The sequence below is a fragment of the Aulonocara stuartgranti genome, assembly GCF_965226115.1.
Source record: "Aulonocara stuartgranti genome assembly, chromosome: 7".
Taxonomy (NCBI): domain Eukaryota; kingdom Metazoa; phylum Chordata; class Actinopteri; order Cichliformes; family Cichlidae; genus Aulonocara; species Aulonocara stuartgranti.
The window spans coordinates 53,462,784-53,481,477 of record NC_138945.1 but is presented as its reverse complement, the minus strand read 5'-3'; the positions used below and the strand labels follow the sequence as shown (position 1 = coordinate 53,481,477).

Here is an 18,694-nt window from a genome sequence, read left to right as displayed (position 1 = left end):
TCCCACTGTTTTTTGGACTTTTAAATAATTATGGCTGACAGGATCTTTTGAGAGCTGGGAGTAGCCATATTTAGACGAGAGTGGAGTGCAAAGTAATTGGCTAACTTCAGCAAACTTCGTTAGCAAGCTGCATTTACAGTCATGGTTAAAAAAAATATTACACCTTCTTTATGGTTTTGCATAGCAGGACATAATTAAAAAAAATCTGCAAAAAAGAAAGTCTTTAGTGGGTCTTAAAATGAGATAAATACAGCCTCAAATCAACTCCAAAACACAGCATACTACACCGTCTCATTATTTATTCAACAAAAATCAACTGAATTAGTTAACACAATGCCATAAGTGGACATCCTAGCAAAGGCGTGAACGTCCCAGCAAATCCATCCCAAGATCAGACCCTGCAACGCTTGGAGAAACTCTATGTTAGTAAATACAAATCGTTATTATTCTTAGTAAGGATTTTATTTGACATATTAAAAGATTTGTGTTCAAATTACTAAGGCAGCCAGGCTGTGATATGTATGCTCAATGATTCCAAGCAGAGCAGCAAATCTACAACAGAATGGCAGAAAAAGAGAAGAATCGAGGTGTTGCAACGGTCCAGTCAAAGTCCAGACCTCAACCTGATTGAAATGCTGACCTTAAGAGAGCTATGTGTAAACAAATACCCGTAAACCTCACTAAACTGAAACAACACTGTGAAAAATAATGGGCCAAAATTCCTCCACAACCGTGAGAGACTGATAAAGTCATATAGAAAATGATTACTTTAAGTTATTGCAGCTTGTAAAAGCGGTTAGACAAACTACTGAATCATGGGGCGCACTTATTTTTTCACACAGTGCTTCTGCTTTTTGGCTCAGTGTTGTTAAATAATTAATAACACCATGTACCTTCTTGTTGATCTCTTAGCAAGTGCGCAAACTTTTCTAAATTTCAAACTTTTAATAATTGTGAAGGAGAATAGCATAAGTTCTTTTTTAAAGGAATAACCATATGTACGATGTACTATTCCTAAATGTTAAAACCCATTGTTTGAATATATTTGATCATTATTTAGTTTACAAACACGCATGTGTCTAAGTGAAGAAAGGTATATTTTGTAGCGGTCACATCTGTCTCCAAGTGAAGCCTGCCTATGAATTAGACCAAACATCTAACCTTTACACAAAGTGCTTATATAATTTTTGGATATTACATAACTCACTTACAATGTCATCTATTCCAGGACATCCATTGATGATTCTCAAGTGTTATGTTGCAGACTGTTGAAACATTGGGAACATCGGGAGGTATTTTCTGGGCAAGACGCATCTTTTGAGGCATAAGTAAAAGCTGAAAGGCAGGGATAGTTGGGATTTCACATTCTTTATGTTTCCTACAATGTGCTTTTAATAGCTCAAAGTTTAAACTCCTCATGTCTAAATTTTATATAGGTCTCACAGAGCAAGGGAATGGCTTAAGTGTTATCCGGTTGTTCAGTGATGACGCGACGAATCCTACTTCCGGGTCTAAAGTAGTCTGATTTTAATATGGCTTTTGTGTTGTTAACATGTTTAATGTTATGTATTTTCTTCTATTTGATCTCAAAAAGCTCCTAAAACAGTCAGTGATCCCTGTTGACCTCCCTCGGCTTTTATTACCGCTAATCATTTATTTAAGCTCAGTTTTTAAAACCTTAGGATGTAACTACAGCCCAGCCCATGCAGCAGTATATGAATGACTAACCTCGTATTGTGGATGGATTATCTCAGTTGTTCTCCTGGCTGAAGTTTGGTCCTTTTACAGCATCCTGCCATGCGATTACATTTGTTCCTGACCACCGAGAACACTCACGTTAACTTTTATCGAGTGGAAAAAAAAGTTAGCTTGTTTATATTATGCTAACATAGCTGTGTTGCTAGCAGTCACGTAGCACATCATTATATACCAGCTAGCCCAACTTCAGTAACCCTACAAACGTCACTGCTGTTTAGTTTTCTGTCTTCATTTATGTTGGAAGTGATAGCAGAGCTGTACGTTTTAATTTGTTTCCAAAACCCCGCAGTCAGGACATGCTATATTGTATTTAGATAGAAGCTAGCGAGCTAACTCCCTGCTAACTTCTAACTCCGTTAAATGTCATAAATTCCGTTTTCATGGATGCCTTGATGCCAAACTCAATTGTTACACCTGGTAGAGCAGAACGCTGATCATTTTATTAAAGATGAAAGACTTTAGACAGTTTTTCAACTCTCAGTAATGCCATAGTGATCGTTTGATATATGGACCTGCAGCGGAGTTTAGACCCAGACACGGCTAGTGACGTCAGACTGAACAACCGGATAGCAGACAGGCTTCGCTAGCTTTTCGAGTAATAGAAATACTACGAATTCCACTGTGTCCAAAAACTCCCACCTCAAACACTAACCCAGCACCTGGAGTCTTTCACTACGCTTGAATGTTCATGTCCTGCTCTTAGCTTTAAGTTGCTTACTCTAAGTTCAGTTTCAGACCCGGTGCTTTCATCATTAACATCCTCTTATGGCCACTTAGTCATGCAGTGTTCATATTCCTTACCGAGTGTTCATCTGTCCTTGCATTGCATGCTTAAAATGATGCCCTCTCTGTATTCACTTATCAGACTTTAGTGCCTTCTTTATATTTTCACTTCGCTTCGGAGTTGCGGCTGTCGCGTGAAAACAAAAGACAGAGTTTGCAGAAGTAGCAGATGAGTTTGCGTGTGTACGTGCATGTGCGTTTGGAGCCACTGAGACCCCCTAAGGATCACTGTTGTTTTTGTCCAGCCAGATGTTTTTCAGCCACCATACTTTTGTTTAACCCCCTATTTAGCGAACTCTTAAATCAGGCAATAAATGAGCTGAAAGACAGGTGTTTACATCTCATGCTCGCAGTGTAAAGTAAAAGAGTATAGGAAATGTGAGCGGGACAACAGAGGGCAGCGGGGATAAACGATGATCTGTCCAGAAGTGTTCCATTCGCCTTTTAGAGGATGTCTGCGTGTCATCATGCGTGGGTCACCCTATGTGGAGGACTTTGCTTAAACTCAGAGAACACATGCCTTTTGTATTCTTGCAGACCAACAGGAAAACGTGTATAAATACACCAACTTATCTGATAGGATACTAGGAAAACAAAATGCGAGACCTTCTCTGTTCCCACAAGAGGAGACGAATGAAAGGTATACACACGTGTTGTTAACGTCAACCGCTTGCTACTTAGCCAGTGTAAATAAAATAAATCTGGGTGCCCGGCAGCTGGTGTCAAAGTGAATGGGACACTGGGGGGAGAAAAAAATCTGATAACATTCTTTGGGGGGAAAAGGGAACTCGTGGGCTTATTAGATAAATTAGCTGGCAGCCAGGACTGACCTGTGTTTAGCTGTGGTTGTTCAACTGCTCAAGGCACAGCAATTAAGAGTGGGTTGTGAACTTTTCACTTTACCCTGTGAAAACAAGGCTGACTCGCGCAGCGCCGATGCCTTGAAAGCTGTGCAGCAGACGGTCAGAAACAGACGATGGCTGTTGGCCATCTGAGAGGTCAGGAGTGAGGAGGCCAAAGGTCAGATTCTATTTGAGACACTGCTAATGAGTCCATTCAACAAGGATCAAGTAATCCACATCTGTGCTGAACGTGTTTCAAACTTATGTTGTTATGCGGATAGTTAACAGGCTGCTAGAATATCGAGGTCTACTACTGTGAAGTACATCGCTGTACTCCTCCTTCTCATGTTTTAAAAAGAGCCATATAAGGCAAAAATAAAGACTTTGATCTATGAGTGGATGTAAGTTTGCGTGTTTGTATGTGTGCCTGTGTAACACCACAGCTATAAAACAAACCCTGGCAAAGTCTAACACTACTACTGAATATATTTCTATACTTAATAGTGGCACAAAAAGGACTATTTCTTGTTTTTATATCTTTATGTGTTGGGTTTGGATCTTGTTTATTTATGCGATTGGCTACTTAGCATTTGTATAATTTGTTTTCTGATGTTGTTGTTTTTTCCTGAACTAAATGCACATTTCAAGGGATTTCGCAGCGTCACTCTACATAAAAGATATGCTGTAAAAGTTGAACAAAGCAATTGATGACTTTGAACTTTTTAATAATTTTTTTTAATGATTATATGCACAGACACCACTGGAAAGCAGGAAAATCAAGATCTGTATATTTTTAATGCTTAAGATTTTATTCATAGATTGTTGTCTCATTTAATTTTTCAGTCATGTTTTAATGCCCCGTAGAAAGACAGCATTGAATTAAAATGCATAATCCTGAATATATACTTAATCCCAAATTTCTATTTAGTCACTTCTGAAACACACACACAAGCCACCAACACTGCATTTACATATACCATACAGTAACATCATGACATGAATTCAATTCATATCAAATCAATTCAACTCGGTTTTATTTATGTAGCGCCAAATCAACCGTTGCCTCAAGGCGCTTTATATTGTAATGTAAAGACCCTACAACAAAACAGAGAAAACCCCAACAATTACATGACGCATATGAGCAAATGCCTTGGAGACAGTGGGAAGGAAAAACTCCCTTTTAACAGGAAGAAACCTGCAGAAGAACTAGGCTCAGGGAGGGTGGCTATCTGCAGAGGAGAGGATGACAGGACAAAGACACAATGGAAGAGAGCCAAAGATTAATGTTGTCTAATGACCAGAGATGGGCAGTAACGCGTTACTTGTAACTCGTTGCTGTAATCCGATTACTTTTTTCAAGTAACGAGTAAAGTAAGGGATTACTATTGCAAAAACGGTAATTAGATTACCGTTACTTTCCCGTAGGAACGCTGCGTTACTGCGTTACTAAAACCGTGATTTTTTTGCAGAATGTCTCATGACAGTGACGTAAGCGAGTGCGCTATTCGTGGCAACAGCTGTGTGCAGATCAACAATGGATCACATATCGAGTGCAGGAGAGAGTATGAGCGTGCAGCGTTTAAAGCGTGGAAGTACTGACCTTACTTTAAGTTTGATTCCATAAAAAGTGACAAAAACATTAGCGTCCATTAGCGTTGTGCGTGGGAAGAAAACTTATTTTTACAGTGAAAAAAAACCCCTAAACTTCCAAGCAAGCACCGAGTGCGCTACCACGTAATGGGAAATTCACAGAGAAACTCGCGGATTCTTCAACTAACCGCTGCAGCACACCTGCACCAGTGTAAACCTCCGCCTACGCCACTCCTGCTTTACAGGTGAAAATAGAGCAACAGGACCGCTAGTCTTTGACTTTATTTATTTTCTGCTGTGTTTTACTTGCATCTATTTGAAAGAGTGAGTGTAAACGCAAAAAAAAAAAATTATATGTGCTGGAATGTGCAGAAAATAGGTTTAAATGTTAAACAAATATCTTCCAGTCAGAGAATGTTGCATATAATTAAATGTTTGCTTGATGCATAAAGTTAAAAGATTAAAACTAATAAAACAAGTTTTAAAAAGGGACTTTTCCATTTGATTACATTTTGTATGATGGATTATGCACAAAAAGCAGAATTGGGCTGAAAGATCTATCGCTTTATCACCTATTCAGGTTGTAAATCGTGTTTTTAAAAAGTAACTAAGTAACTAAGTAATTAATTACTTTTGAAAATAAGTAACCAGTAAAGTAACGGGGTTACTTTTTTGGGGAAGTAATCAGTAATTGGTTACTGATTACTTTTTTCAAGTAACTTGACTACTAGCAGAGTGCTGTATAAAGACGTGCCATTCATATATTCCAAACTGTTTATTTAAAAGTTCAAATTCTTAAGGATGCACTGGAATTCAAGACTGAAAATCAACAGATACCACAGCATAAATTGCTAGAATAACAACTTGTACAACGATCTGACCACCACCAGTAGGCAACATGGGGTTAGTATCTTGCCCAAGGATATTTGGCATGCAGCCAGGAGGCAGCCTGGGATCGAACCACCAACCTTCTGATTATTGGCTGACCGGCTCTGCCACCTGAGCTACAGCCACCCAGATAAATATTAGCCACTGACACTGGCAGGCCAAATAACATCCAGTGATTATTTGGCATGTCAATGGATTCCCTTTGATTCTAGGACTTACAGGTCTTATAGTTTTTAAAGGTTTTATAACCCCAACTCCGAAAAAAGTTTTAGGGCACTGTGTAAAATGCCGTAATTTGCAAATCTTATAAACTCACATTTTATTCACAATGGAACATAGAAAATGTTTATATGTAATGTTTATGTTTAAACTGAGACAATTTACCATTTTAAGAAAAAATGTTAGATTTTTCATCTCATAAAATGTCTTCACTTGGTGAAAGATTTATGTGTGCTTTAGTATTGTCTTGCTGAAATATGAAAGGCCTTCCTTAAAAAGACTGCTCCCTTTCCAGATGAGCTAGCTGAATAGGCACTAATACACCCCCCATGCCACCAGACATGAAGGCTTTTGAAGTGTGTTTTGGCCAGAAAAACAGTGTTTCTGAATCATGTTCACATATGGTCTCATCTTTGTGACTTGTGTTCACAGACAATGATTTCTGGAAGTGTTTTTTCTCAGTCCATGAATTCCATGACAGAATGTTCCAGTTTATCCTAAAAGTAGTCACTAAAAAAGAAATTGTCTTAATGTAAAAACACCATCTAACCTTCAGCATAGTTTGACTACCAGTTCTTTAGCATAAACAACAAAAGAAATTCAGGTGTCACAGTTAACCACATTATATACTCAGAAAGGAGCTGCTGACATAGTTTACACACCCGCTCTTCATGCCTGCCATCGAGAAGCGGAACACGGCCGCTATCAGACTCAGCCGTTAATTAGCATCAGCTCACATCAGCTACTGTTGCAATGATGATTAACTCTTCGTTGTCTCCTTGTCATCCTACAGTCATCAGGCACAACTGTCATGGTGGACATAGCAGTGATGGGAGAAGCCCATGGACTAATTACAGACCTGCTGGCTGACCCCTCTCTCCCACCCAACACCTGCACGTCGCTGCGGGCCGTCAGCAACATGCTTACCACCCAGCTCACTTTCCAGCCCCTGCACCGGCCACGCCCTGCCCCCCTGCATAACCCCAGCGATGTCTACACCTGCTCTGACTCAGAGGAGGTACCTGAGAAAGGAGAGAAGACATCCATCCACAAGGTAACAAAATGAGTTAACACAAAGAAATGTAGCCCTTGGAACCAAAGATGAAAGAAGGGATATTTTTCATCCTTAAAAGAAAAGTCAAACGTGTTAATCAGAAGTAGTCAAGAGGCTGAAACAAAATAATTTTATTTGGAAACAGTGAAATATTCCTTGGATGGAAATGTGGTCCACCTTATTAAGGCCAAATGATTTATATACCACACAGCACTCCCCACACATGTTAATCTTTTAGCCCATGTTTCAGCTAATGAGTGCTTCCTGCTCTCAGAACTTTTAGCATCAGATGAAGGAGTATTTTTGTAGAGTTGAGTGAAGAAAAATAGAGCGCTTGGAGCACTGTTCTTCCCTTCATAGCTGCAGCTGTGTCAACATGACAGATGTGCAGAGCCATACAGAGTGTGTGCGCACGAATGTGAGGAGCGGAGTAGAAGAGGAGAGGCGACATGGAGGTGAATGTATTCCTCTAAAGGCTGCAAAGACCGACAAGCGTGTAAGCAAACCTGGACCTCCTCCATGACCGTCCAGCTATGCGATACCTGTTCTGGCCGTTGTGGAAAGTGTTGTCACGTCGCTGGTCTGACAGGTGCACGTTTACATCATCTGAACTGTGGAAAAGTAGTCAAGATGAACTGCACCTGTGGAGTAGCCTGCGAAACTGTGCTCATTAAGACTTTCCTCCCCCGAGGGACAATGTGCCCAGTTCTGCCTGCCCAGGAGGAGAATAACAGGAGTGAAGGTTTTCCAAGCTCATTTTCTGTCCAACACAGGCATGTTCTCTGTCTCCATTGCAAAATGGCAACTCCATTGAAAGGGCTACAAAAAAAAACCATGAATGACAAAACAAATAACTACTTGTTAAATGTTGAAACTCACTCTGCCCTCTTAAACGGTTATACAAATGATGAAATGTCGACACTGCTGTGTGTGTTTCTGTGCCATGTATTTCTGTTTTTGGTTTTAACGTGATAGGGCTTTCTTTATGGAAATTTAAAATTACAGCCTTGCACAATTTTACCATTGGAAAAACATAGATTTTTGATGATAGAAAAAATGGTAAATATGGTTGTATTCATAGCAGAAACAAGATTTTCTTTTAAATTTGTGTGAATGGAACTAAGGTTACATCAAAGCTCTAAAGGTAATGTAAGTGAGATACATGGCTCCTAATGCTGTACATGAGTTTGTGTGTCCTAGCACTCAGCATATGAAGCCTTGTTGTGAATGGGCTCATTCAGGATTCTAAGGCAATCTTTAGTAGGTCACTCTGCAGAGGACGGAGAAAGAGAGTCTGCCATGTTTAGAGCTGCTGTGCCAAATGACTGCATGGCACAGAGCAGATGGAGGCATTGCACGGGCACAGACTGGGAATCCCAGGGAAGGAAGAATAGAGAGAATAGACATAGAAAGCCTGTGACTGACAGAACAAGACAAAAGAGACTTACAGAGAGAATAAGAAGCAGAGAGGCTAAAGCCTATATGATGAAAGGCATCTGCACAGTGCTATATAGAGCCACAGCTGCCTGCTAATGTCCGATGCGGGGTTTATTCTCCTTGGATCCAGCGAGGCAGATTGTGAAAAATGTTCCAGGTTATCACCAGCGTCATTTGTTTCAGATTGGCCAAGTGCAGAAAAAACAACAATCTCATCCAGATGATTTATTTGCCTGGAGACAAAGCAAACAAGCATTAACTTTATCTTACAGGTGGGAGTATTTTTAAAGCTTTTATCTATTTAATACAAAAGCAAATAGTCATGTTTTCTGACCCTGCGGCCACTCACTGATTTCGATTTTTATTAAACAACAAGTGATAAGATAGGTTTCCGGGGTGGTTAACTGTGTATCTGTACTGTGCATTTTGTGCAGCGTCTGAGGCGGAGCCTCCACCCCGGCCTTCTGAGGAGGATCTCTTCCACGTGGACCACCACCACCTCTGCCACAGGACTTCCCACAATTGAGCCGGGACCCGTGCGAAGGGACCGCAGCGCCAGCATCAAACCCTATCATGAAGCACTCACGTGCAGGTACCTGAGCCACAGCTGTTTCACATGCACCTCCTGTATTTTTAGACCCCAGGTTTTAGTCACTTTGGTTACTTTGTTCAAGATTTGGCAGATGTAGTTCCACTTACACCTTATGGCTTGCTTTTTCAAATCCCTGTTGGGAATTTTGTTAGATTTTTAAATAAAGGAATAGGAATAGAATAAGTCCTATTGTACTATAGATATACACGACTGAGGCACAAACACACTAAGGAGGGCTCCTACAATGCGAATCACTCTGAAGGATATTGGGTTTTTCAGCATTATGGCTGTAGTCATACTAAAGCCATCAGTGTCAGTGAAAAGCAGTGGCACAGTTCAGAAAAGGATGTGTGTGCAGTGGGAGCCAGAATGGAAATATGCCCCACAGGCGAACGCATTAACCTGAATAACTAAGACGCACATCAACCCTGAGCACATTAGTGCTGAAGATAGCACAAGGCTCACGCTACACAGAAGTATCATGGCTCCAAAGTCGATCTGTGAGCCTTTCATAGAATAGACAGTGTGTGGTTTTATGGAGGTGTTTTCAAGCTTTTTGTACTTTTTAGGAGAAATATGATGCAGGATGGAGAAAGTTAGAGGTTACATAAGTCCTGATAAGCATTTGTTTGCATACAGTACTAAAGCAGATGCAGTGAATCTGATGGGAAGTGCTAGGTTTTTCTGTTTTTTTCCTCTTGGTTTTTTTCCCCCACTAAATCACATTGTTGCATCAAATCTTGAATAAACACAGGATCCACATGTATTAAAGCTGTTGTGGTTAGTAAGTGAATTGTTTAAGCACAATTTACTGTGATCAGTGCAGAGATAGCATTCCTTACAATTACTTTGTGATTACTGTAACATTATGTTTGGATTATCTTAGAGCAGCACAGGGGAAATTATGCTTTTTTCATGAATTTCAAAGGAGTTTCAGCTTGAAATTTTTCAGCTGTGCATGCTCGCATGAGTTTTCATGCATACAGTATTTCTGTGACGCAAAAGCAGCACTAGACAGCACATACGCTCTGATTTTAAAATATTAAATATGCCTCAACAAGAAAGAGTCTATTAGTGTTTCATCCACCTTATTCAGTCTCTTCCCATCCAGTTTGTGGCGTTTGTCTGCAAGTACCAAAGCTTCCGGGTGTCCCTGGATTTCAAAGCAGTGTCTCAGTTTCCTGTAGTGTACCAACCAACGGGGAAAGTAGGGTTTGTGTATATGCAATTCTCAAATGCTGCATAAGAACATTTGTCTGATCTAATATCTGAAATATTAATAAGTGGGAGAATTTACGACAGCTACGTCTGATGATTCTAAGATTCACTGAAAACTGCCAGCATAGATTCAGAGAATACAACTTCAGCTCAGGATAACCTTTGCATTGTTCATTAGCATTCATTAGCCCGTGTTAAAAATAAAGAGCAGCGGTAAATGTATCTCTATGTATTTATGGCTCGTATTCTAACAAAACCCCAAATTAATACATGAAGATTTTTTTTTCCAAAATTACAGCTTCCAAGTGCAGAGATTTGAATCAGCTCACTTACATACTTACAGTCAGCAAAGCTTCAGGTAAAAGCGACCTCGCTACTTCTGCGAACTCCCTCAAAACCTATTTTAACAATTGTTTGGACTAAATGTTGCAGATGTAAAATGAGGCATGACTCTGCAACTGCATGGCCTATTTCACTCGCAGATGAATTTAGAAACTCATTTTGTGTGGATGGTTAAAAAAAATATGCTTTCAGAAGAAGGGACCGGTACCCTCCAACTACCGACCAATAACCTGCCTCAGTACTACATGGAAGCTCCTGTCAGGCATCATATCGGCTAAGATGAACAGGCACATGGGTCAATACATGAGCGGGACACAGAAAGGAATTGGCAAGAATACCAGAGGTGCAAAACACCAGCTACTGGTAGACAGAACAATCAGCCGAGACTGCAAGACCAGACTGACCAACCTGTGCACTGCCTGGATTGATTACAAGAAGGCCTATGACTCTATGCCCCACAGCTGGATACTGGAATGCCTAGAATTGTACAAGATCAATGGGACCCTAAGAGCCTTCATCAGGAACTCAATGGGGATGTGGCGTACAACACTAGAGGCCAACTCCAAGCCCATAGCACAAGTTACCATCAAGTGCGGGATCTACCAAGGAGATGCTCTGTCCCCACTGCTGTTCTGCATAGGCCTGAACCCCCTCAGTGAGATCATTAACAAGACTGGCTACGGATACCGACTACGGAACGGAGCAGTTGTCAGCCACCTCCTGTACATGGATGACATCAAGCTGTATGCCAAGAGTGAACGAGACATCGATTCACTGATCCACACTACCAGGCTATACAGCAATGACATTGGAATGTCGTTCGGACTGGAGAAGTGTAGTCGGATGGTAACAAAGAGAGGGAAGGTAGTCAGAACTGAGGGGATTGAACTACCAGAAGGCAACATTGCAGACATAGAGGACAGTTACAAGTACCTGGGGATCCCGCAGGCAAATGGGAACCATGAAGAGGCCGCTAGAAAGGCTGCAACCACCAAGTACCTGCAGAGGGTCAGGCAAGTCCTGAGGAGTCAGCTGAATGGTAAGAACAAGATCCGGGCCATCAACACGTACGCCCTGCCCGTGATCAGGTACCCTGCTGGGGTAATAGGCTGGCCAAAGGAGGAGATAGAAGCCACTGAGACAAGAAAGCTCCTTACCATGCATGGAGGGTTTCACCCCAAGTCCAGCACCCTGAGGCTGTACGCTAAGCGGAAGGAAGGGGGCCGGGGACTGGTGAGTGTCAGCACCACAGTCCAGGATGAGACAAGGAACATCCAAGAATACATTGGGAAGATGGCCCCAACTGACCGAGTGCTCAGTGAATACCTCAGGCAGCAGAAACCCAAGAAAGAGGAGGGAGACGAGGAACCATCATGGAAGGACAGGCCCCTGCACGGTATGTACCACCGGCAGATAGAGGAGGTGGCTGATATCCAGAAATCCTACCAGTGGCTGGACAAAGCTGGACTGAAAGACAGCACAGAGGCACTAATCATGGCAGCACAAGAACAAGCTCTGAGTACAAGATCCATAGAGGCTGGGGTCTATCACACCAGGCAAGACCCCAGGTGCAGGCTGTGTAAAGATGCCCCAGAGACAATCCAGCACATAACAGCAGGGTGCAAGATGCTAGCAGGCAAGGCATACATGGAACGCCATAACCAAGTGGCCGGCATAGTGTACAGGAACATCTGTGCCGAGTATAACCTGGAAGTCCCGAGGTCAAAATGGGAGATGCCCCCAAGGGTGGTGGAGAATGACCGAGCTAAGATCCTGTGGGACTTCCAGATACAGACGGACAAAATGGTGGTGGCTAACCAACCGGACATAGTGGTGGTAGACAAACAGAAGAAGACGGCCGTAGTGATCGATGTAGCGGTTCCGAATGACAGCAATATCAGGAAGAAGGAACACGAGAAGCTGGAGAAATACCAAGGGCTCAGAGAAGAGCTCGAGAGGATGTGGAGGGTGAAGGTAACGGTGGTCCCCGTGGTAATCGGAGCACTAGGTGCGGTGACTCCCAAGCTAGGCGAGTGGCTCCAGCAGATCCCGGGAATAACATCGGAGATCTCTGTCCAGAAGAGCGCAGTCCTGGGAACAGCTAAGATACTGCGCAGGACCCTCAAGCTCCCAGGCCTCTGGTAGAGGACCCGAGCTTGAAGGATAAACCGCCCGCAGGGGCGCGCTGGGTGTTTTTTTTTTTTATATATATATATATATATATATATATATATATATATTTTAGAGTAGCATGAAACAATAGCAATCACAGGGCATCGATGTTCAATCAGGTGTACAAGTCGTGGCTAATGAGGGCAGGTACCCTGGCTCAAGTGATTTCATCCATGTTGTCGTTAGCAAGTGATACCAGCCAGACTTTAGTTTTGTATTGTTAAGTTTTTTGCTTTAAGATTTGTTAAGTGAAGCTATCTAATGATAATGGTCGTACTGTAAAAGTAAGCGTTTTCCATAAAAACCACATGTATGCTGTTTCCAAGGTAGTTTTTTACATTTTTTTATACCTTGGAGAAAAAGTCTAGTCGGCAATGCTGTGTCTTCACCTCGTGGTAAACAAACCCACAGTTTTTATTTCAGTTTGTGGTCGTTAAACTCATGTTCCATGACCAAACTGGCTTTCTTTACTTACTTACTTAATTAATTCCAACAGAGATCCCATTAGAAATTCTTTGCCAAAGACCCATAAGTATTCCCGAAATTATATTCAGGACTATGTCTAAAAATTACTGTAATACCTTAAAGGTAAATTTTTGTTAAACTCCTTGAATTAAAGCTGAAACTCTGCACTTCAATCACACCTTAAAATCCACTGCGATGGTGGAAGGAGGCAAAAACAGTTAAAATTGTGTTGTTGTCCAAGTTCCATACTCTTATGGAAAGACTTTGCAAAGGAGTCCTGGCTGATATGGTGTCAGAGTGATGCTCATAGTATTTAGGGTTAGATGTTGTATTGTGTATATTTTTCTACAAAAATGAACCTTGTGCCTCTTTTTAAAAGCTCTAACAAAAGTCTGAGTGGAGGCTTATTGTAATAATCAATCTATATTAGAAAGCCTTAAGTTCTTTTTTTACTGCATTAAACTCTTTGCACTGCTTTCTTTTGTGCCTTCAGCCCTCCAAAGACCTGCGTAGCCTGCGCCTGCCAGCGTCGTGTTTGGTCCTGTTTGCACAGTGACAGTGTGATACTTGAACACAAAGCTTCTGTACACAAAGCCCCGTTGCCTGGTCTTATATCTTAGCGCAGCCCAGCAGCATGCCCCAGCTAAGGCCACTTACTGAGTGTAAACAAACACCTGGTTCTCTCCCCAGTCACGAGAACACCACAATTAACTCACACACTCGCACTCTTAGATACAGCTGCTTCTTCTGGCTTACACGGTCCGGAAACAATTGGAAAACACAGAGATTTTCCAGGTTTCGTTCACAGCAGTGGAGAGGGCTCTTTTCTGAGCAGCACTTCAGTTAAATGCATTGTAGGCATCTAGCTCTTATCCAGATGCCTGAAATAATCAAACAGGGCTGGTAAGGCTTCGGTGTTTAGCTGAAAGACACTTAACCAGAGCCCATGCTGACTGAAAACAACTTGCTGTGTTTGGGATCCGACCTTTGATGGTCTCTTAGCAAGCAGCAACCTGCCAACACGTCATTTCTCAAGTAGGCTTTGACACCTAAATCACACATGTTAGGGAGTAATAAGGAGTGTTTTTGGTAATTTATGTACTCTAAACTGTATTTGTTAGAGTGTCTGGCCAAGACCAGAAGCCTATGAATTTCCTTTCACATCACTGACACACCACCACTAATCATTCCTGATACATCCTCACACAGAGTGTTGGGAAAGAGGGAAGGCGAGAGAGAGCGAACACATGGAAGGGAGGTTGGGCGAAAATGAACACATGGCTTCAATTGCCTTCTCTCTACTCCATCATCAAATCTGCACAATCTTAATTAGGACATTAGGCTTCTTTTTTTCCCCCTCCCTCGTTTTTCCATCATGTCAGCCTTCAATGACGTACACTGTTAAGAAGGAATAACACCAACTTCAAAGCTACATTATCACCTTTTTTTTTTTTTTATCAGATAGACCCTGTTTAAAGGGCCCAATTGAATGCCTTCCATTTCCCTCAGCCCCAGCCACTGTGTTGTTATCTTCTTCACGTCATCTGGCTCGAGAGTAGGTAGATTACTGGAAGCAGAAATAATAGCTGCGGTGTTTATCGTGGCTTTGGCACTGTCCGTCGTGGCTCTGAACCAAAGGTAATCTGTCAACCTGCTGCAAGTGGCTGAGTAAAAAATCTGCAGCGGAAAGGTTAGCAGGCTGAGGCCAGCCGGAGCTTACGGCACGGCTCAGGCCATACAAGAAGAAGTCCTCAAAAATGAGGAAAAGCAGGCAGGGCTGCAATTTAAACTGAATTACATTTGCTTGATTAAGCATCATAGTTACAGAGTGAGTGCCAAGTGCCTTTTGGTTTAGAGATGAAGAGCAATTTTTTTTTTTTTATGACTTTGAAAATTATGTATGTTATAAGGCAAGAAACCAACCTTGACCTTGATGATGAGACAAAACTGCGCCTGATCCATAAAACTGATTTTAGAGCACAATGACATAATGAAAAAAGGACACGAGCAGTTGTACTAAGAAGAACCAAAAGAAGTTGTGTGGTTAGTTGATTGAAATATAGCGCGTGTCATTTTTTAAATCTAAAATTCACTGTATGATGCATGTTAAATTTCCTGTTTTTTGAAAACAGGGGAGATATTTTGGAAAAACTGTATTTCTTTTTTGTTCTTACCAACAATGAGCTTGTGTAGAATAATCATTTACACACTACCACATATTGAAATTGATTTGAAGCCCTCGGTGCGTTTATTTTTCTGTAAGACTCATCGCTCTACACAGAAATATTTTTCAATCTTTACGTGGTTAAGGTTACAGAATTGCAGATAGCGACATTGTTGTATTAGAGAAACCGCAACCTTAAAACCTTTGGCTAAATGTAACTAAATTCCACTTTGAATTCCTCAATAAAACCACACTATAGGATGGTGTCTGTTGACTCCACACAGCAAATGTGTTTACAGCTGACAGTTGCGTTCTCCCAAAAGGCAAAGTAAATTCTTACTACTGGTATATAAATGTTATTTCTAGCATAGAACATGATAGCAAAATGAAAGTGGAGTGTGTATCATGTGTACATAGTTTCTGCGTGAGTGAGAGAGCGAGAGATAAAAGCAGAGCCACTTGATATATGATTGGCAGATTCCTCGACTGAAAATGACCGGCCTCCTTATTTACATTTTGTGCTCAAGGCTCAATGTCAGTAGCCGAGGTTATTCTGCTGCATTAGCAGAATAGGAAAAGTGTCTGCCAGTTCTTCAACTTTCATTAAAAGTAAACCTTTTAAGCCAAGTGCTGCTGCCTGCCCAGACCCCCCTGACAATAATGTACTAACTGTTCAACCGCCAAACTATCAAACTATTTTATATTCCACACCTGCTAGGCATTAGACACAGTGGTCCAACCTGGCCGTACAAACACAACAGAACTCCCTTTGTTGGGGCCTTAGGAGCATTATGCTGGGTGGGTACAGCTCAAAAGTGTTCCAGAAACACTTTATCAGGAGGAGATAGACACACTACAGGCCTTTGTGCTCCCTGTGACACCATGCTCTAACGGCAGGCATTTCCTGCTCCGAGTAGGCAGGTTTTACAACATTTAGGGAGAGGTATTTTAATTGGAACCACCTACAGCCTGACAGTGGCCTCAGTGGAGAAACACGGAAAATCTGTTGGGAAAAGTCTGGGAGGCTCCCCGTGGTGTCACACAGCTAACTGACCAGTAAAGGCCAGTTCTTTCCACAGAAGATAACATTTGCTGTTTGATTTATAAAGCCAGTCATCAGATGGGAATGTTTTCATCTGAGACTGAGAAAGTGAGTTGTTGTTGAGGCCGACACTGGTCTGTCATAAATCTCAAAGAGGGTGGGCTCAGTTTCTAATGAATCATTCATAACAATGCCAGCGTTTGGAGTTTGCTTTGTTGTTTATTCCAGTTGCATTGTGTTAATGTGCGCATCCATTAGATTCATTACTACGTATTTTCTTGAAGCAAGTGTGCAACGGCTGTTTTCGTGTGGGGGCTGCACAGTAGGAACCCCATTAAGTTCTTTTTTTTCCCTACTTGACAACTTCTTCTGACTGTTTACACATCGAAGACAGATGTGGCGAACGGCGATATTCACACTTCTTTAGCAGAGCCGCAGATAGACTAATACATATATTCTGTATTTATCTTCCATGTGTTTTGCCTGTTAACTTTGAACTGCTGTGAATGGTGTGGAATTATTTGCATTCTGATAATAATCAAATAATTAAATCAAAGGAATAAAAATTTCATGTTATCGTCATCTGCTCAAAAAGATACAGGTCACTAGAGTGTGATTGTAACTCAAGTATATCCACACGCAGTAGTTAGGAATGCACATCTGAGATAAATAGAAACTCTTTTATTTAACTAACAGTGAATCCCCTCTTTTCTACAGTTGTGGGAGACCATACATCAGACTGAACCACGGTGAGGGCTCTTTAGACAAGGGAGACAGGATACCACGTTCAGGTATGCCCCCAGTCTTTCTAGCATTCCCGCAAAGCAGCATGGGAAGAGTGTTTGTGTTACGTTTGCTGGCATAAACACTGAATCGCTTTTGTTTCTCTCTCTTTGAGACTGTTTGTTTCCATTGCACTCAGCTGATATGGGAGATTGATATATATAGTAAACACGCACAGAAAACCCCAAACAAATGACTCGAGTAATGAGTTTGTGTTGATGATAAAGGAACACTACCTCTGCAGTATCTCATACAGTTAGTTGCCTCTCTACACCATCACAGTGGTTTTGAATTCAAACAGTCACAATGTGATAGAAGTGCAAACTTCAGCATTAATTCAAGGGGTTTAACAACCACTTTTCATCAACTGTTTAATAATTACAGCTATTTTCACACACAGTCTGCATTTTAAGAAGCTCAAAATTAACTCGACAAATTAACATAATTTTATACATTAATGGATGCATAAAGTCTAAAACACATTGTCATCGCCAAATTCTTGCTTCCCTCATTGAGAACACCTGGTGCTTCTTATTTGTGGATCTTCCTGCATCAAGTTTTGTATTTGACAACTGAAAAGCATGCTCCGTTGGGCTGAGATCAGGTGACTGACTTGGCCAATGACTGACTTGGGGTTTTTTTTGCCTATAGAAACTCTTGGGTTGCTTTTGCACAGTGAAGAGCTGTCCAATCAGTTTGGCTGAATCTATATAGCTCCCTACACATCAGAATTCCTCCTGCTGCTCGTATCAGCAGTCACATCATCATCAATGATGAGTGACCCGGTTCCACTGGCAGCTATAAATGCCCAAGCCATAACACTGCCTCCACCATGTTTGACAAATACCTCGGTTTGCTTCAAATCACGAGCTGTTTCTCTCGACCATATTTTTATCCTCCCATCATTAATCTTGGGTTCATCTGAAATTCTTGTTCTTGAGCATAACCAGTGGTTTTTACTTTGTTGTAAACCCTCTGTATTTATGAAGGCGTCTCTTGGTTGTAGACCTTGATTGTAGACGATGATACGCCTACCTCATTGAGAGTGCTCTCAACTCGGTTAAATGCTGTGAAATAGTTTTTTCTAACTATGGAAATAATTCTGTCATCGTGCATTTTTTGTCTTCTATGGTCTTTCGGCTCTTTTGTTGTTGCTGAGCTGGTTCATTCTTGTTAAAAATGTACTACAATGTTGTTTATTCTACTGCTCCTAAAGTTTGTGAGCAGCACTCAACATGAGCACATATAAGTTTCTGTAGAAAGAACTAAGTGTGCTGCTTTATAAAGTAGCACCTCCAAGCAGACTCACTATTAAAACTTGCTTTCAGTCACGTGAGAGGCAGCA

The 18,694-nt window shown here is 41.4% G+C and overlaps 1 protein-coding gene and 1 long non-coding RNA gene across 3 annotated transcripts in view; both read left to right on the top strand.

The window, feature by feature from the left end:
• The window catches only part of LOC309709967, a 264,832-nt gene that overhangs the window by 111,471 nt on the left and 134,667 nt on the right, over positions 1 to 18,694 (top strand). The gene's annotated exons all lie outside the window — the stretch shown is intronic.
• The window catches only part of LOC309709960 (cGMP-inhibited 3',5'-cyclic phosphodiesterase 3A-like), an 85,946-nt gene that overhangs the window by 50,611 nt on the left and 16,641 nt on the right, over positions 1 to 18,694 (top strand). For both annotated transcript variants that reach the window (XM_082539000.1, XM_082538999.1), the window contains exons 3-5: positions 6,874 to 7,134; positions 9,006 to 9,163; positions 17,284 to 17,357. In XM_082539000.1, the coding sequence (XP_082395126.1) occupies positions 6,874 to 7,134; positions 9,006 to 9,163; positions 17,284 to 17,357 (493 nt within the window). The remainder of the gene's footprint in view (positions 1 to 6,873; positions 7,135 to 9,005; positions 9,164 to 17,283; positions 17,358 to 18,694) is intronic.